This window comes from Aspergillus aculeatus (assembly GCF_001890905.1).
Source record: "Aspergillus aculeatus ATCC 16872 unplaced genomic scaffold ASPACscaffold_16, whole genome shotgun sequence".
NCBI classification, from domain to species: domain Eukaryota; kingdom Fungi; phylum Ascomycota; class Eurotiomycetes; order Eurotiales; family Aspergillaceae; genus Aspergillus; species Aspergillus aculeatus.
In genome coordinates, this window is record NW_017962991.1 from 125,961 (window position 1) to 145,479 (window position 19,519).

General features: G+C 51.3%; 5 protein-coding genes and 1 non-coding gene across 6 annotated transcripts; 5 read left to right on the plus strand and 1 right to left on the minus strand.

The window, feature by feature from the left end:
* Positions 1-884: 884 nt before the first annotated feature.
* ASPACDRAFT_46605 (uncharacterized protein) lies at positions 885-1,646 on the plus strand (the record flags this gene model as incomplete). Its single annotated transcript, XM_020201813.1, has 1 exon — positions 885-1,646. The coding sequence occupies one exon, from the start codon at positions 885-887 to the stop codon at positions 1,644-1,646; it is 762 nt and encodes a 253-aa protein (XP_020052782.1).
* A 523-nt stretch (positions 1,647-2,169) lies between these two features.
* ASPACDRAFT_t267 lies at positions 2,170-2,241 on the plus strand. The gene has a single exon. It is a non-coding gene; the product is annotated as a tRNA-Ala (tRNA).
* A 2,849-nt stretch (positions 2,242-5,090) lies between these two features.
* Positions 5,091-5,876, minus strand: ASPACDRAFT_1890857 (uncharacterized protein; the record flags this gene model as incomplete). The annotated part of the gene is made up of 4 exons (XM_020198597.1): positions 5,091-5,126; positions 5,157-5,368; positions 5,457-5,745; positions 5,844-5,876. The coding sequence occupies 4 exons, from the start codon at positions 5,874-5,876 to the stop codon at positions 5,091-5,093; spliced, it is 570 nt and encodes a 189-aa protein (XP_020052783.1).
* A 991-nt stretch (positions 5,877-6,867) lies between these two features.
* On the plus strand, positions 6,868-7,265 carry ASPACDRAFT_46609 (uncharacterized protein; the record flags this gene model as incomplete). Its single annotated transcript, XM_020201814.1, has 2 exons — positions 6,868-7,153; positions 7,204-7,265. The coding sequence occupies 2 exons, from the start codon at positions 6,868-6,870 to the stop codon at positions 7,263-7,265; spliced, it is 348 nt and encodes a 115-aa protein (XP_020052784.1).
* Positions 7,266-11,980: 4,715 nt separating this feature from the next.
* Positions 11,981-13,727, plus strand: ASPACDRAFT_54367 (uncharacterized protein; the record flags this gene model as incomplete). The annotated part of the gene is made up of 2 exons (XM_020202872.1): positions 11,981-12,459; positions 12,530-13,727. The coding sequence occupies 2 exons, from the start codon at positions 11,981-11,983 to the stop codon at positions 13,725-13,727; spliced, it is 1,677 nt and encodes a 558-aa protein (XP_020052785.1).
* Positions 13,728-15,336: 1,609 nt separating this feature from the next.
* Positions 15,337-15,828, plus strand: ASPACDRAFT_63376 (uncharacterized protein; the record flags this gene model as incomplete). Its single annotated transcript, XM_020203885.1, has 1 exon — positions 15,337-15,828. The coding sequence occupies one exon, from the start codon at positions 15,337-15,339 to the stop codon at positions 15,826-15,828; it is 492 nt and encodes a 163-aa protein (XP_020052786.1).
* Between the last annotated feature and the right edge of the window lie 3,691 nt (positions 15,829-19,519).

The window sequence follows — 19,519 nt, forward strand, 5'->3', positions numbered from 1 at the left end:
CTCTGTCGCCTCGTGCACACCTACGAGGCAAACCTGCGCGCCACGGGCCACGATCTGGACGCTTTGGATGGTCCGGTGGTGCAGCTCGTCGACTGGCTGCGGTCGATTGGGCTTCCAACAAACCACACCGCATATATGCTGGGCGATATTGTGCACGCGCGGTTCGCCAAACTGCGGCCGCATTCACGAGTGCTGGCGTCGATCACCGCCGGGAGAGGGGGAGGAGAGGAGGAGGAGGACGTCGACTTGGCGCAATCGCTTCTCGACAATAGGTCTTTCTCGGATGATGCTCCGGCGCTGGCGTATCCCGGGTTCATCGGGATGGAGCTTTTCGAGATGGGGCTGGGCGGGGCAGAGGTGTCGTGGCCGCAGTGGGAGGGGGAGTTGTATTCGTCCACGTAGGCGGCTCTTTCGTCGTGTGTATGGACATTATTAGTGGGGGAGACTTCTTGAGGTGAAATGTAAGGAGAATTCCTCCCGCTCCAGCCGCAACTCCGTGTATCTAAGAGCAAAGAAGCGGAGAGTTGCGTCTGCTGTAGTTCGAGGTTGACAAATTTGACGCAATCTCCTTTTCGCTTTGTTTGCTTTACTGGTAGATGACTGCTGGTTCAGGAATTAAGAGGTACTTCTCCCTCATTTAGGGCTTATCCCGACACCCATACTCTCTCGACTCCACACCTTCCGAGGAGATTCTCTGTAACAAGTGGCATTGGGTGAAAGCCTTCACCTGAGAACTGGCGACGTCAATACCATGTAGCGAGTATATAAGAGCATGACATAATATATTCTTACCTCACACCATCCAACCCAGCCTAACCCCACACAAAGGACCGACTCACAAGTGACATTTACCTCTACCACACCTCTACCAAACGCTAGCAATCATGGCTCCCACCTGGCACACCGACCTCCGCAAGCACGCGTACGCCAAGCACGAAGAGCTGAAGAAGCACCAAGTGCTGCTGGAGGAAGTGCGCGGCGACGCCGGAACATGCGATCTGTGCCAGACGGGGCGAAGCGAGCACCAAGGGGCGCTGTGTGAATGCTGGGCGTGCCGGCACACGTACCACCACACGTGCATTGACGTGCTGCGGGTGCGGGCGGCGGACCGGGGCGAGCCGCTGGCTTACGGGTGCCCGCACTGCGGCCGGCCGTGGGCGACGCTCGCCATGCTGGAGCAGCAGGCCGAGGAGGCGGCGCGGCGCCCGGGGCCCGGCGGCTCCCCGCGGCGCGGTCTCCCCTTCTCCGACGGGATGTATACCTTTACCTTTAAGGCGGCCACGCGCCAGTACCTCTGTAAGTGGGTGGACCGGGTCACGGGCGGCATCTGCGGGCAGGGACCCTTCGATACCTTCGATGACTTCTATCGGCATCATACCGCGACGCACCTGGAGGTTCTGGACTACCAGTGTGATCTCTGCGAGCCGGGGCGGGGCTTCGTCTCGGCCAAGTTGCTGGTCCAGCATAAGAAGATCGTTCACTTTGGGGATCCGCGGCGGTGCGACAAGACCGAGCCCGAGCCGCCCTCAGCGGTGGCTGAAGGCGAGGATGGTGGCTCCGTTCCGTCACTAGCGGAGCAAGTAGAGCTCATGGACCTCGACGTAGTTGATAGCATCGAGGACGAGGCCATGCACGTGGACGAATAGGTGAGTCCCTAGCTGTGTAGATACTGTCCTGTAGTATATCTGCCTACATATCATGGATTACATTGTCGGCGGCCCCGCATGTCTGTGGACCACGATATTAGTACGTCCATCGATACTTTCATATTTCTTGTAACAGTCTGAAGAAAAAAAGAAAGAAATAAAATAAAATAAAAAAAAACAACTTGGAAAGATAAGCAGAAAAGGACAGAGTAACAAAGTCATCAAAAGATGGATACTTAGCACCGAATAAAATTTTGCCAACCTAGTCAATTCACCTCTTGAGTCCCGAAAAGTACACCGCACTATGATCATACATATTCCAGAATATTTCCCGACTTTAGTCACTCGAGCAGAGATCCATTGCAAGAGCACTATGACAAGATCAATTCGCATACCATTCCGTTCAATGTGGCTCAGTTCTCCCCCACCCCCCCCCCACCCCGGCCTTTTCAATGAACCTAATCGATTTCCTCTGTATTATTTGTGCTAGAGAAACAAACTTTGCTGTCTTTTTTCATCAATTGGGGCTGTGGTTTAGTGGTATAATATTCCCTTAGCATGGGAGAGGTCCGGGGTTCGATTCCCCGCAGCTCCATTCTTTTTTGCCTGCTATCACCGTTAGCTGGAGATGATCTGTGGTCAGATGCTGGGGTGGATGGTGGGTCTGCGCGCTCTGGAGTGATCCACTAATTTTAGCAAAGGGCGATCAGATCTGCCGCAGAGATTCCTACGCCCAGATAACTAACCAGTTGCTGGGGGGATGCGCCAGTCGCTTCATACATAAGATAACACTACCGAAGACGCTTTATGGATCCGTGAAGGAAAACCTCCACTTCGTTGATGTACAAATCCGTCTTCAACCACATCGGAAACTATGATATTGAAGATTGCACGCAACAGAATGCTTTCTTATTTGTTTGTGTTCGGCTGACCACTATGAGCTTAATATTTTTCCCCCAAAAGACACTAGCAAGTCACGAATGTCTGAATCCCCTTTACCATTGGAATACGGCCCTGTAAACTCGCCACCTGTTATCAAGCAACATGTCCACATTTATAGAATAGCCACCCCATTTTGCAGACTGTCATCCCTAACTGAGGGTACTGGGACCATCGATCATTGATTCAACGCCGCACGGCAACTGTACGTAATCCTGAAACCGCCAGGATGGTAGATTTTGATTACAACAGCCTGACATTTCAGGCAAGTGCTGGTGATTTTGACAGTAGATCCGCGTTGATAATGGCTCACAACGAAAGAGAACCCGTTGGGCAACCCACGCTCGCTTTGCAATTGCTGTGAGGCCGGCTTGACGCTCACGCGACTCCTTGTTTCGTCTCTCCGACTCCTTGGTCCGTCTTTCCAACTCTTTCATCTTTCTGTTCAGGATTCGCAGGACTCGGAAGGAAGCATCGTCCTTGAAGGAGTTAGTGCGACCGTCAACGCCTAGGTAATCGTTGAGATGGTCGGCGACGGTCGCTGCAAGCATTTCGCGCAGTACGCCGTCGCCGCCAATCCTGAAAGCCATCGTCACCGCATTAGCGAAGCCATCTGGGGACCACGGCAGTTGCAGCGTCTCGTCAACCTTCTTGTGAACCACTTATTTAAGCCCCAGCACATTGTAGTAATCTGCGATCTCGGCCATATGGATGTGTGCAACAAGGTTCTTCGAGAGATCCGCGGTGACGGCAGCGGTGGCAACGGCAGCGGTGGTGGCGACGGAGGAGGAATGAGAGGGAGAAGGCAGCAGGGGTTTCTGGTCTGAAGAACCCTTGTCTGCCATTCAAGAAATCGCAATTAGCCTGAGTCCAGCAATGAGAAGTTGGAGTTTACCCTGTGAGAACACACCTGGGTCGTTTGTGAGGTCTTAGTCTTCGGTATAGAGAAATTGTATCAGATGGCGTATCGAGGTCAGTGGGAACTTTTCGATGCGATAGACGCCGGAAAAAAACCTCCTTAATAGTGTCAACTTCTCTTGTACCTCGTTCTGGTTGAGCGATGCAAATCAGACCTGAAAGCCCCTGGCGCAAGCAGCTGCAAATGCTTCTATCTGCGAGCAGACGATCACTTTATGGACAGGGACTTCGACACCGTCACACTCCAGGGCGAAATCAGTGTACTCTCCCATCTTAGCTTTCTTGTAGACGAGGTCGTTGACTGTGTCCATGCAGTCATTAGACTCGTTACGTTTGAGGGCCATCTTGGCGGATATCGAGGTGCAGTTGGTGGGATCAGGAGGAACTAAGCGGAGCGTGGGAAACCGGAGAGTGGAAGGTGAAAAAAGGCGATGAGGTGTAAAGGAGATAGATAACAAGGGAGTTGATGTGGGAAACCTGTCAGAAGACAGGAGCTTGGTTGCTGTCATTCACTTGAGTTCTGGTCATGCCAGAGTGGTGTGTATGTTGTGTTGTGTTTGTCATGGTGGTTCCCAACCTCAGGCACTGATCTCTCATTTTCTCTGTCAGTCGGCTTTTCACTTCTCCATTTCCCGCTGCCTACTATCTTGTCGACCTCATGTTCGTCTTCCTGGCACTTCTTAGCTCTCTTCCCGGCCTTATTTTTTCAAATTCCTCCTAGTTGCCATCTCTTTCACATCTTGATCACCTGTCCACAACCACTCCGCCAACCAACGTACAAAGTCATTGTCAACTGGGTCACTGCGGTGATCAATCTGAAGAGAAAGCTTTCGAAATGTTCGCCAAGCCCCATTTAACATGGACCATAATGCACATTAAGGTGATTCAAGAATCTGACGTTGCCAGCTTTCCATGAGATGAACCGGACAAAAGGTGAAAGAGCGAAAGTCTGTGTCAACACAGACCATTCACCGAGTCGGAATGCTCCGTCCCTCCAAGGCTCGAGAGAGCTACAGTATTGAGGAAAACACCATAGAGACCAAGAACGGAGTATTGACCCACATCTGGCAATCACGGATGACGGCGAAAGCATGCTTAATGCTTGTCGCGTCCAAGAGCCTGAAGGCCTGAGCAAGAATGGCGGTTTTCTCTTCTCTTCGCCTGCCCTCCGCTCCTTCACCTGCTCTTTCTTTTCGTCTCCCCTCGAGAACATGGCCATCATTATTGAAAATTACCCGGGACCAATACAACCCTTTGCGAGTTGTTGCTGCAAGTACACCATAAGACGCACTGCTTTCTTGCATTCCTCGAGCTGGATTTCGTTCGTCCGGGTATGCGCGGTCTACTGCCAGCATTGGACGACTGCCATTCAAGAAATCCGGAACAGATGACTCCTACCCAAGTAATGTATTCAACGAACTGCAATGTGTCACTCTGCATGTTCAAGATGTCGCTCAGGCGTTGCATGAGGTCCCCTCCACCTTGGCGATAGATATTTGTTCCGTACTGCTCAGTCTATTCAGTCTCGAATTTTCATTGGTAGCATTGTCAAAGCTGCTCATACTGAATTGTTATACTGCATCAGACTCAATGCTGTTGACGGTCATCAGTGAAAAGCTCAGACTAGAAAGGTACACAGGAAGACAAACGTACCATATAAGATGTACCCTGTCTAGCAGCCGCGTCAATGACCACTTGATCCCGGGCAATTACTCCCAGCCCACCAGTCTGCTTCGAGGCCTGTTGCCCCAGACTTGGCCAGGCAGATTCCCAACCGAAGAGGCCATCGGTGAGATTGCCCCACGCATCCCACCAGCCCGCTTGACTGTCCCAGTAGCCTTCCGTGTCGTCGAGATCCAATACACCTCGAACCCCAGATCAGACAACGAGGCCTTAAAATGATCCCACGTCTCCCACGTGCCCCCACCTGAGGTAAACGTACTGACCACATACTTCCGTCAACCTGGTAGTACGCGTAGAGTGCCATCGCCTCTTGACACAGGGAAACGTAGTCGGCAGCGCCTGCACCGCCGCACGATGCCCCTCCCGAGTCGCACACATCCATACTGATCAAGATGCCGAATTGGAGCTTCTGCGCCTCGATGTAGCGTCCCATCTCTTGGATGCGGTCCTTGGCGAACGCATCGGTCGGACATTGAACATTCAAGGCGAAGCCATCGAGGCCCGTCGCGATCGCGTCGTCGACATCTTGCTGGATATGGTCCTTTGTGGTGGTGTCGACCTGATTAGGTGAATTAGGGCTTATTCACCGCTGGCTGCGGGGAATGATATATTTGCCATGTAATGCGCAAATACTGCACGATTCGCGGCCTGAGCTACTGGCATCAGTGCCAGCGTCAGAGCTAGAAGCATTTTGGAAAGGGCTATTGGCGCTTTTGTGTCGGGCTTGCTTTCTTTGTTCTATTGTTAATGTATGGTGAGTCGGAAACGGCAAAAGGAAAGACGGCACTTGGTCCGGTTCCGAGACACTAGAAAGTAGAAGGATGGAAAGCGAGTGAAAATAAACAGAGATCAGATTGAAAATGAGTAGAGAAGAGATTGACGCGTTTGCCCGGTTCCAAAGGCGATGAGGCCTATCCTGAATATATGCATTCTGAGGTTATATAGCAGCGTCCGTGATTGTAAAGATTTCTTTCATCGTGAGGAAGGCGCCAATCAGTAAAGGATGCTGGGCGAAATAAATCCTTTGTTTACAGTCCCGAGGAACAAGCACATGTCGGAACGGAAACAGTTTGTGAGTTTCAGCGTTGCGCAAAGCGCAAGAATGCTGACATTTAGTGTGCGATCCAACCGCCATCATTCGTTAATGGACGCGCTGCATGTGAAACATGCCTGTATGTCGAACCCTTGGCGTCTAATTAAGTTTGATCTTGCAGATTTCTAGATCCACAGCAGGATCGCGTCAAACACGAAGGTCTAACTCACCCAAAAGTCCATTCATCCATAATCAGACGAATTCGACCCTTCTCTCGTATCCTCCTTTCACTTGGTCTATTTCAGAGTATTGTGATAATTCGGCAATCGCAATAAGAGAAAAGCTTAGGGCACTAATATGAAATCAATTCTGATTAATCAGCTGCTTTATGTCACCCTAATAGTTGCAACTTATTCATTTTATACTGTACTGCACTCATACGCAAGCCTCTGTCTAAGAACTTTGTCTGATGCTTTGTGTAATATTACTTTTCTCCGAAGGCACAAGTCCTTTGAACCACAGAACAAAGAAACTTCAATACTCGGAATGCAGGACTTTAAATACGGCTAATACGAAGCTGTCGACTGACACCAGGCCCTTCTTCTATCTGACACCTTGAGTCCCAAGTAAGTCCCCCTCGCCTTCAATATGGCAAGCTTCCCGTTGCCTTACAACTTCTCCACTCCGTGCGACAACATAGAGGTCTATCCCCTCCAGCGCAACGACCAAAGGGTCTTGATCGTAATCCTCAAGTGCTGGAAAAACACCACCGACGACTGGCTTCCCGCGATGGAAATTCTCCGGAGGCAATGGTGGCACCAGCGACAGGCGCACCCGCATCTTGACCGGAAAAGAATGGGTGGGGTCCTCATCTCCTCGCAAAACAGCTTTCGGATGTTCACCGAGTCCCCGGAGCTGGACTACGAGCCGCAGAGTTTGTGTACCAAGGTCGGTGGGTATATCCCATGACGCCTGATGGCGAAGTATGGGCGGAGTTTGAGGAGGATGTTCAGGCTTTCTTCCACGTTTTCGATGAGAACAACTGAGGTCTTCGCACTTTATCCGATCCGCGGGGAAGGGCAGTAGGTAAGTTAGGGCCAAGGACTTATAGGTGGCGATGTTGAAATTGAAGCGATACTCCATCCGAGAAGATCAGGGGAGATAACAGTTTTATTAGCAAGTCTCTCTCGACAGCACTAGAGATTATACGCGAGTATACGCAAGACTGTCTACCCAACAACAAGCTCAAATTCTTGACGTTGACAACAAACGTCGGGTTTCCTTCGGGTCTTTGTTCAATTCATCGTGCTCATTGTCAGCCGTCACCCGTGGTTTGTTAGAAAGAGAGGTTAAGGCTCTCATCTTCACATCTGCTAGTCTAGCCCTAAATTCGTACCTACCCCGCCACTGACTCTAGTGCTTATTCGCATGTGATCAGCTTGTCTGTGTCTCCTAAGAGTATACCGAGCTCAGATTACTCTCACAAATAAGGAAATAGCAACACCTCGGTTTTGTTCGAGCGAGAGGATGTTGTGGATTGGGTAAGTTCGGCAGGTCACTCTGATGCACAATACTACTCTCTCCGACAGGTAGACAAATAATGGCTATTATTCGTTCACGTCTTGACACCTGCCAGTAAGCTTGGTACCTACCGTCTTGGTCTGGAACAGGATACTTACTCCATATGGTGAGAATTTCATTGAAGTAGAACCCTGGTTGACCTGGATGCACTCTTTACCCAATCGGAGTAATCCGAGCGGGAGATGATCGCCGGCTGGTAAAGTTCGTCGAGATGAACAGGGAAGCCGACGGTAGGCGCCCTCGGGGACCTCGAGAATAGGTAGCAACGATGAACTGAAGAGGCCGAGAAATGACCTGATTTCTTGGGGTGAAATCCTGCGATATGTGAGAGAGACTAGTTCAGCCCCTGTTCATGATATTTCCGAAGAGGGTTCAAATACACCCGTTAATCCCGGACAGCCACCCATCTTTCCACCAAAGGCGATAGGCATGTACCATTTGTCGAAGCGCACGCTTTGACGCAGGTGACCAATAGGGAGGTCCTTCCGCTTGCCGCTAAGTGCACCTTGCCACGTGTCAGGAATCGGAATTGTTGGAAATCCGCGGGTACATGGGCCTTCGCTCCAGCAGTCTGGCTTTGCGGGGCTTGATGAAAACGGTTCGGGCTACAGCCTGTGATGCAGGCGAAAGGGTTGTACGAACTATGTCAATGCGGGTGGTGAAGAGAGAAGCTAGTGGCTGAACCTTTTAGTGCTTGAGGATTATGCAATAACTCCCGCTGTCGCCTGCATCGTTGTTCTGTTTTTATTGCATAGCAGGTGATTCTGGTTTTTATTTTCTATTTTTCTTAGGGAGGGGGAGAGGGGGGCGTGGCGACGAGCGAGATTCGACGCAATAAATATTACCACAAAATATAATTACCAGAATATACATCCGTTGTCTAGTTACTAGATTCTTTGAACTGTGAGAAAGAGGAAAGACGATTGAATCTACCAGAACCCAGAAGATGAGAGACAGTAGAAAGAATAAGAGAACGAGCCTATAATAGCTTGTCGTACTCGCATATGGTGCAGGAGCAGTTTACCAGTTTTTTTGTGCAAAGATACTACCTGCTAGCGAGCGTTTCGGTTAAGGATATTGCTTCGCATGAGGCGTATTGTACTCTTGATAATTCAATTTTAAGATAAAAGAGTACATACGACCACAGGGTGTGGAAAACAGGGCTTCCGTCCGCTCAGACGTACCTAAGCCACACGCCGGAAGATTAGTAGTTGGGTGTGACTACCAATAAATCCCAGTCAAGTATGTTTCTTTGAAATTACTCAGATCCTCTGTTACCATCTGTTACTCTCTATTGACATAACTCAGTGTCCCGATACCCATGCTGTAGACCTCTAGGCAGCCACAGAGTTTATACGTGGCTTTCCTGACTAATAAATACTAGCGGTTGCAGCCAGCCTGGGATTCCCTTTCTTCCTCCTCTAAACTACAGGAAGAGAGCAAATCAAAGTAACCTTTCAAGTTTGTGCGCCGGCTCAGTGCTTCAACCTCTGATCCCGCAAAATGGGGGTCAGCGATCTGCTACCTAGCCTGGAACGACCATTAAGGAAACAACAAACGAAGGCATGATATAAAACCCGCAACTCGAGGCACATAATGTCAGAAGATGTGAAAATTTGAATCCGACTGCTCTCCAAGCACTCATATCTGTTGACTTTGCTCCGAAGCTCCGCAGAACGCTAATGGTTACGGTTCAAGATCTCGGAGAGATGCCGTTGTTAGTAGCACAGACGCTTTTTGTCCTTTAGCGCATAAAGTCTTTCACAAGGAACTCATTGTTGCGGGGACCCTCCCCGCTGTAACGCGGGATGGCACCGTTTTTGACCATGCAGAGGGAGTAATAACCCTCTTCAGCTTATTTCTAGACTTGGATGAATTCTTAATCTCTGCGTCAGGATTTTCCAGCAGATGGGGTAGTGGGCCCCCATGTAGAAGCTCCAGGATCTCTTGTAGCAGAGAATGCAGGGGTAATCCTTCTGAGGTCTCCTGAGATCCCAGCTTCCGTTGCACTGGAATCGCTATCGGATATTGATTTGGTGCCGTTCGTTCGGAACGGTTTAGGCCGCGGTGACGACAAATGGCAGCGCCCCCTGCGTCATCGATTCGGAGCGAGAGAGCAAGCAGCTTCAGTACGCATCTTTCGTGATGGTCGAATTGTCAGACGAGCAATGGGGTAGCGAGGTCTCACGCACAGATGTGAGCCTGAGGCCGAGTCATTATCAAAGCCTTGATCTAACAATAGTAAGTTATACTGTATAGAATAGTTATAGACTTATGTATCTTAGACTGCATAGAATGCAGCCGGCGTCACTCGCTTATTAATTACGATGATCAAGTCTATGTTTGGGAATAACGATGGTTGCCCGGTTCGTGAAGCTTCTCTCCTGACTTATCCTTCATGTCATGGGTGAGCGAGCCTTCGTATAACTCAGTTCCCATTCAGCCACCGCCCTGCCTGCCCGTGCTATCAATGCTGTCCGTTTTTACCCTTTCTCTTCTCTAAGCTTCTTCTACGCAGGTCGTGGCCTGGTTGGAAAAATCTAGGACATGCTTCAGCTCTTTATACTTCGCTTCAGCTTCTCTGCTGCCAGGTCGAACGAATACAGGATGACATGTCATCTAGACCTAAAGTAGATTTTTTTCAAGTCAACATGTTGGCTTTTCCATCAAAGTTCACTATCTTGCAACAATTATCGCAGCTGAAGAGCAGTTGAGTGAATATTGTACCTTCTATAGTGTGACATTGACTGTCAGGCTTAAATCTCACCCACCCTAACTGAGTCACACCTAGTCGCGTGAGCGTAAAGCGGCCTCACCTGTTAGCTCAGCCGTCGGGAGGTTAGTAGTTGGGTGGGCAATTCCCAGTAAATCCCTTCTGTTGTATGTTCTTTATTCCTCGAATTGACCTCAACAACACTGACATCTCTTCTAGGACTGGCTGGGTATCTAGGACCCTCTGATCTGATCTGCTTTGATGTGTTGCGAGACCCTGATACATGCTTCGTTCGAGCGCCTGGCTTTTCTTATTGACTGTTGCGGGCTCAAAGTAAGCCGGGTAATTCACGAGCTGGAGACAAGCTGACATCCATCCATGGGTCTATGTCACTAAGTATTGTACGTTACGGTCCCACAGTCAACCAGTAGGGTTTGAGAGTCGATTTTCCGACAATTTTACACAAGGGATAGCTAGCTCTTGCAAGCGTCCTGCCTCAGGCAGTGAGATTAATAAATCAGGGCGAGCAGGTCTATTAGGTGGTCCCTATGTAGGCCTAGGAACAGGCTGAATAGCGACAGTAGGTATTTGGAGCCTAATTAGTGTTTGGCGTGGTAAGCGCTCATATACAGTCATCATCCACCTCCTCACCCTTATATTCGGATATCCTTTCTGAATCCAGACTCGCCGGCTTGGCATCAGCTTGCCCTAGCATAGGCCTTATCTCCGATCAACGCGACCACCCGGTAAGGCTCAATTCGGCCCAGGCCAAAAAGTCTTATCCGGTCCCACCAGAAAGCCACTCCACTATTCAATGATCAACCTATCAGAAATTGCCCGAATGGAGTCGGCAACTCTATATCTAACAGGCATCCACTACATACGTTCCAGGCTAAGCCTGTTGAGGCGTTCGGCCAGACATCAGGCGCACGAGGAGTTTATCAAAAAGCTCACCATGTCACTGCAAAGCGGCTAGTCTCCGCCACCCTGCCGCCCGTGCCTGAAGAAAACTCCCCGGTTCACCATGATCGATGTGCAGATCAATGCTTAGAAGGCGTTGGAGCAGCGGCAGATCGTCATTGTCCTTTCACCCTACAGAGTATGCTCGCCGAACAGCCTTCGCTGCCGCGTCATTACTATCATATATTTGATCACATATGGCTCCCTGCTACCACATGCGTGAGCTTGTCCCTCGTCCTCAGACCAATCACAAGAGGTTGTCTCCTTCCTGGAAGAATGTAACCTGCCAACTTTTAGGGGCTCCTGAATGAAACCACGAAACCACGACATCGCACGATATGTTCCTCCACGGAGATTGACGTGGGAAGTCTCTGAAAGGGCCAGACACCGTGGAGCAGACATTTAAACATCGGCTTGCCACAGCGGTTGACGGTACCACACAGGCAGATCACAAAGACTCCCTTGCAGTCGATTCCTCTCATTTCCCTGCCACTCCCTTTCAGTATCATGAAATCCACTCAGCTGGCCGGCAGCATCGCTGTGTCGCTTGCGGATGTTTGCACAGTCTCGCACGTGCAGTCCTCCCTGCCTTTGGATGCTTTCACCGGACTGGAGATCAAGACCTGCTCGGTGACCGCCAGCCCCGTCTACAACGTCTCCGTGAGCGACCAGACCTTCTACCCGGACGGCACCTTCGACTACTGCAACGTGACCTTCGCCTACTCGCACGCAGGCCGTGATGACTCCATCCTGCTCGGCCTCTGGCTGCCCGCCCCCGATGCCTACCAGAACCGGTGGTTGTCCACGGGCGGTGGTGGCTTCGCCATCAACTTGGATGGGGATTTGATGCCTGCCGGTCTCCTCTACGGCGCCGCCGCCGGTATTACGGACGGAGGGTTCGGGGCCTTCACGACCGACCTGGACGCCGTATTCCCCAGCGCTAACGGCACGATCAACTGGGATGCGGTCTACAACTTCGGCTACCAGTCGCACCATGAGCTCAGTGTAATCGGCAAAGCCCTTCACCAAGAATTTCTTCGACACCACCGCAAATAGCACCAGACTCTACTCCTATTACATGGGCTGCTCCGAGGGCGGCCGCGAGGGCTGGAGCCAGGTGCAACGGTTCCCCGAGGAGTGGGATGGCGCTATTATCGGAGCGCCGGCGATCCGATATGGCCAGCAGCAGGTCAACCACCTGTTCCCGAACGTGGTCGAAAAGACGCTGGGCTACTACCCCCCGCCCTGTGAACTGGAGAAGATCATGAACCTAACGATCGCCGCCTGTGACGAGCTGGACGGCAGAAAAGATGGCGTCGTCGCGCGGACTGACCTCTGCCAGCTGCACTTCGACCTCAACTCCACGATTGGGGAGCCCTACTACTGCACCGCCGAGACCACCAGCGAGAACCTGAAGAAGCGATCCGCCCCAGCCAAGCGCCTGACTGTCTCCAACTCCACCCCGGCCCAGAACGGCACGGTGAGCGCCAAGGGCGCCGAGGCCGCTGCCACGATGCTCAAGGGTCTCCACACCCTGGATGGCAAGCGGGCTTACATCTGGTTCCAAATCACCTCCGCCTTCAGTGACGCTGAGACCCAGTACAACAGCATCACCGACAGCTACGAGCTCGACATTGACGCGCTCAGCGGCGAGTGGGTCGCCCGTTTCCTGGACCTAGTTGAGGCCGACAACCTGTCAAGCTTGGACAATGTCACCTACGATACCCTCCGGGACTGGATGGAGCTGGGCTGGCGCCGTTATGGTGACTCCCTGCAGACCACCTACCCTGACCTGAGCGCCTTTGAGGAGGCCGGTGGTAAGATCATTCACTACCACGGCGAGTCGGACCCCAGTATCCCGACCGGATCTTCGGTCCACTACCACGAGTCCGTTCGCAAGATCATGTACCCCGATCTTACCTACAACCAGAGCACGGACGCCATGGCCGACTTCTACCGCCTGTACCTGGTTCCCGGCGCCAGCCACTGCGCGACCAACTCCTACGAGCCCGGGCCCTGGCCCCAGGATAACATGGCGGTGATGATCGACTGGGTCGAGAAGGGAGTGGTGCCCGTTACCTTGAACGCCACCTACCTCTCGGGCGAGGAGAAGGGCAGCAACGCCCAGATCTGCGCCTGGCCCCTCCGCCCCTTGTGGAAGAACAACGGCACGGTCATGGAATGTGTGTACGATCAGGCCTCGATTGACACCTGGCAGTATGACTTCAACGCATACAGCCTGCCTCTTTACTAGACGGACTGGAGCCTGTCGGACTGCGCCGCAATTTGATATGTCGTTCTGGAATGGTGCAGATCAGAATTCCCTCTTCGGAATCGGTGGTCAAGAGAGGGGGAAAGCAACGGCAAGCGAGGTGTATGATAATCTAATCCTGGTCGAATTTAACCACCATTCTCCAAGTCTTTCCCATGTGTCTCTCAAATGATAATTCAGTCTGCAATCTGTGAATGCGGAGGTGTACACAAGTGTCTTGATATGTTGCCCTCATCCAATGTCCCAGGACATCCACCGGACGGGGCAGAGTCCGCCCGCAAAGACTTCCTCTGATGCAAACGGCGCCTACAGCGGAGTATATCATTCCATCTCTCAGTATTCAGGTATCGTTTGGCCGGTCCGTGTACGTCAACGCACAAGTACGGATTGTAAGCCAAAAGACGGACCAGGCAGTCGGGTCAACCGTCAATCTTGTATGATGTCATGCATCTTACGTCCTCCCAGGGACCAACTTTTCGCGGAAATTGAATCCGATGAGCCTACATTGACGTCCCGCTCATCCGCCTCAAATGCTCATTGCCTTGTAAGCACTATTTTCTCTGATCAATTCCCCCTCTCTAACTGCGGCGCATGGACGCAACAGTCCGGTTGGTTCATACCAATCACACACCCCGTCATCGGGGCTAGGACACCCGCAATGACCGTAATCACTGCCCCCAAAATAGTAATTGCCAGCATATGGTTGTTGGCCACTGGCTCGAGCGTAAGAACCAGAGTCCAAGGTGGTGTGCGTCGGACTTCTTTAGCCAAGTATCAACCTGTATGAGGGTACTCCACAATCTCATCAGCCTGTCCTCAGGCATCCCCCCCACCCTTAGGAATGCATCCGCCTTATTGATTGCCGACAACGGAAGCTAGAATATAGGAATACGGTTGGTCCGACATGCCATGCACGCAAAACTATTGACGGAGCAGAATCTATTGTTTGTTCCATGGTAACCATTACCAGAGCTGAGCCAACCACCTTGTCGGTCTTCTCCATTCATATGATGCATTCACACTGTCTAAGGCAACCACAGAGTCTGCAAGTGTGGTGGGGGCGCTGGGGTTGTAACTTGTGTGGTTTCAACCATGAACGGCTTCTCCGCGGAGGTCTACGCCACGCCTTCGTTTCGTAAGCACCAGTCGCCCGATTCATGTGAAATGAAGTGCTCCCGCGTGTCCATGATTCACTGACTTCACTGACTGTGGCGGCGGGCCGGTGTATCGTCAGCAGTCTTTATGTATCTTCTGGATGGAGAAGAAGGTGATCTAGGTGGCTTGCCGCTATTTCCAAGGTTCGCAAGAAGGCGGCCATCGAGCCACCCGGAAATCATTCCCGGGTCACGGCAGCATGTCTAAGGGGACGCACACTTCTAACTTATTACGCAGAACTGTCACAGAACTTCCAAAGAAAACTCACTCCCCGACCCGAATCTTGAATCCGGGGGAAACATTCGGCTTCCTTGATTGGACCGCCACTGGATCGTCATCGCGCTGGGCCGTATATAGATTCAGGCACTACCGGTGAATTGCTGTTCATCATGATGATTTACTTCCCCCACTCAACCTAACCTATTAATTCCAGACCATGTCATATCATATGGAGTCATCCACCACTACGACTACCATCAAACACAATCACCACTACGTACACAACATGTTATTCCCAAGCAGTCTTCTCGCATACTCCCATCCCGAGGATAGTACCTCCACGTGCGCCATCCTTGGTGACACCGACGAGGACTACATTGTGCCTCCCGATGGTGGTTGCGACGGGGTCCATTTCGTCCGCATTCCTGCCTTCCAGGTGGAGCGCCGCAGCCCAACGTCTCGGGACTCCGAGCTCTCCCACAGCCTCGACCAGTGCCCGTCCGACCTGTATGATGGATCCGCGCATCTGTCCCAAAAAGGCGAAGAGGATATTCTCCTCGAAGAGCTTGACCGGGGTAATGATCCAGATGTTCTGCAGTCTCTTCTGAACGACTGGCAAGCATCCGACCCCCTGCTGACTGGGGCCAGGGTCGAGGATCCCCTCAGCGACCAATTGGTTTTCGGAACGGTTACCATCGAAGTTTTCTAGAATGACTTCCAAAGTGAGAAGAAGGAGGGCTTTCTCGGTGCTCTGAGCTCCCTCGAGCTTCTCCGGACGGCTTGATGTCAAGTTTTTACACACGCGCGCGCGCACACACACAGACACACACACACACACACACACATACACACAAATACAAGAATTTGAACACACAGACAAATTGCGATACCTACACAGACTGCGCGATGTGTGTCCTAACAACTTTTTTTTAACGACTATGGAGCTAGAATAGCTGCGCTAGACAGCATTATCGGACATTCGTGGTGCTCTCTGTGCGGTGGTGCCGACGGCCGTGCCACACGCTACCACGTTGCGCCTTGAATAAAAACAAAACACCAGCAGACATATATACACCCTCTCTCGCCAGATGCAGCCAGATACAAGAGGCAAGGGAAAGGGCCATTCCGTTGTCACATCAGACAACCATGAAAGGACTCGGTGACTTGAGGCTCATGTGAACCGAGGCCGTACCAACATGGCAACATGGCAACAGCGAGATACCATATATTATATACCATATACCATGATGCGTGTTTATACCCCCTTTGTTTTCACCCCGGTTTGTGTCCGGAGGAATCTTCTTCGGAAGTAGATTGGGCCAAGCAGGCTAGCTGATAGCCTGGCTGCTAAGATAAACCTGAGTACCAGTATCAGGACAAAGACTAATTTGACAATATTCCCCATGTCTTTCCATGTTTTCCGTGTAGAATTGAATTAGGTGCAGTGCGTCGTTGCATGCTATTAGTTCCCTCTCGTACCAGTAAATATTTCTGTGTGGCAAACTTTTAGATCTGGGGTAGTGAGGTGCTCCCCGCAAATGCAGGATTATGCAGCCCCCACAAATAGACAAGCTTGAAGAGCTTTCTAGCTGATGCACTGACTGCCCAACTCAACCCGTACATGTGCCAGAATATTGTGATGAGCTTGGTAGGTTACGTCATGGTAGGACTAAGATGGTGGTACCTGGATCGCCACGGCACCGGAACCATTCTCCGGTGGGGTCCATGGGTCGAATGGTGTCTATGCATGCAACTACTCAATCAAGCCACGATGTGACTCTAGTAGGCTGTCAGATGGTCCTATCAGAGGTCCCCAGATCGGACCAATTCAATTCTAAGGAATCTCACTTTTACTTTTCGCTTACAAAGTCCCAACTGAGATCTTGCTTCTACTCCCCTTTGTATACCGAATATTGTATGTCTTAAACATTCTCCCCGTTGTGATACTCGGAAGAGACGACCCCAATTACCCGCTGCATCATAATCCCCGTTCCTGAGGCTTCACCGGGCAGCTAAATGGGCGCTTTCAGCTAATGATAAGTGTATATAAAATGGGTTAGGAACCAAGGAAGCACATACGACCACAGGGTGTGGAAAACAGGGCTTCCCGTCCGCTCAGCCGTACTTAAGCCACACGCCGGGAGGTTAGTAGTTGGGTGGGTGACCACCAGCGAATCCCTTCTGTTGTATGTTTTTGGTCTCTTCATTTTTTTTTAACTCTTTTGGAAAATAAATGAACACTACAGGCTGTTTCCGCCTCTATCTCTTTATGGCTCGCATCTTCACTATACCTAGCACGCACCCGGCCCCCCCCAACCTGATGTCTCACTACCGCACGATTTCCTCCGGCTCCTGTTCCAAGCCTTCTGCTAGCTCTGGCACAGACTCCCATCTGGGCTACCCTGCGTGGGCCCAAGGAGGCATGCAACTCCGGGTGGGTCAGTACTTCAGGTGTCATGTGGAGAGGCTTTGACGCAGCTGCGTGCTAGTAACTAGAGCTTCAAACAGAGTTAGAGTCCCCGCCGGCTCAAAAATTCGCCATGTTCCAGTTACAGCGTTGTGCTTTTTTCAATATATTAGAAGCTATTAGATTTGGTTTTAATAAGACTTGATGTATCTCTTATTGTAAAAATGTCCTTATTTCATTCTTTCTTGTCAGCCTTGCCTGTAACTTTCAGAAATTTGACTATACAACATAAGCCTTAACACTATTCCGGAATTTTTACGATAGTAGAAATCCTTACCCAAATAAGAGCCGACCTATGATTATATCGGGAACCAGGATCCCCAGGGGAGAACATTGCATGGCTCCCATTGCCCATCTTCCAATGGCTGGATTGAGAGATGCTGCTTCGACACCTGTACTTCCTGATCCCGGAGCAATTTTCGACAGTCTCTCGCCTCGCACACAACAACCAGAAATCCCGTATTTGGACATTAATGCAATCTGCATCAGAAGAAGCGAAGGCACCTTATGCCAATTTCGAATAGGGTAAACTGAGATTCAGCCTACGGTTCCCGACTTGAGTACTCTTTTCAGAGAGTTTAGCGCATCGAAAGAGACGGTAGAGTCAGGCATTATACACCATACTTGCGCCGCAACATAGTCCGATAAACAAAAAGAGCTCCCTGGCAGTGTAGAGCCTCCTGAATGGCGATGATTGTGGGTCGAAATTAGGCCATAATGAGGTGATACTGAATACTTACATCAATCTACATGATGAGTTGAAACTTACCGCCAAATGCCCGAGTGCAGCATTCTTTCGTCCTCAGTTGGAACTAAGCTTCCCGGGCTATAACACTTAGACGCCTATATCAGTTGTCTGGAGGTTCTTCCGCAGAGTGACTTTCCATGGCAAGCCCTGAGCGGGATGGCCGGCACCCTTCCGAGTCATGTCAGCCCGCTCCCCAAAACGGTCCGAATGCCGCCGTTGGACGGACGCAAGCGATCAGATTCGGCATACGCATCGTGGAAGTCAAATTGGCGCACTATCATGGCGAGGGTGGTCTTCATGCCCAGCAGCGAGATGTTCTGGCCGATGCAGTTGCCGGGGCCGTGCTCGAACGGGCGCCAGCCACCAGGGGGGGGGGGGAAGGTACAGGGGGTGATTGGGGGCGACTAGCCAGCGCTCGGGGAGGAAGGCGTGCGGCTGCGGCCACGCGGACGGATTGCGGTGGACGGCTGGGTGCACGATCCAGATCGCACAGCCCTCACCACCAGCATGGGGGAGCTCAAAGACCACACATCAAACATAGAATCCGGCTTCACCGTCCGGTATCTCGGCGGACAGTAGGGCAAACAGCTCGGCCTCACGGGCATCAGCCGGCCCTTTTTTGTGCAGCGCAGCCATCACAGGGAGATTTCCTAGGATAGAGTTCCAGGGCGACATGGGCTGGCATGGTTAATGTGACCCGTTTGAAGGGAAGGAGGAGTACATACCCGCCCCTGCTTTCTCAGGCGGTGAAACATCAATCGCATCGTGATGAGCTTATGAACAAAGGAGGTGATGCACATGGCTGTTACCGTCACCAACAGGCGGCTCGCCAGTTGGGCCCATTCCCAGGTGTTGATAGTCATATTCGTGGTCCAATACCAGATCGAATGAAGAGGGACAGATAAATTCATATCAAAAATTAGGAGTAATTGAGTAAGTGAGGGAGGGGGTGGGCATATGAAGGAGGATGAGAAGGGGGAGGAGGAGTGGGAAAGGGAAAAGGAAAGGAAGAGCGGCGGGCGGCGGGTTAAGCGCACGTGAAGTATCCACATGGGCTTGTTTTCCCTGCACACGACGGAGTAAAAACAAAGAACAAAGAGAAACAAATCCCTGGCCAGGAGGAGGACAAAGATACAAAGAGCTTAGTGAATCAAGCGAATCCACCGCTGCCCCTCTACGATTCAC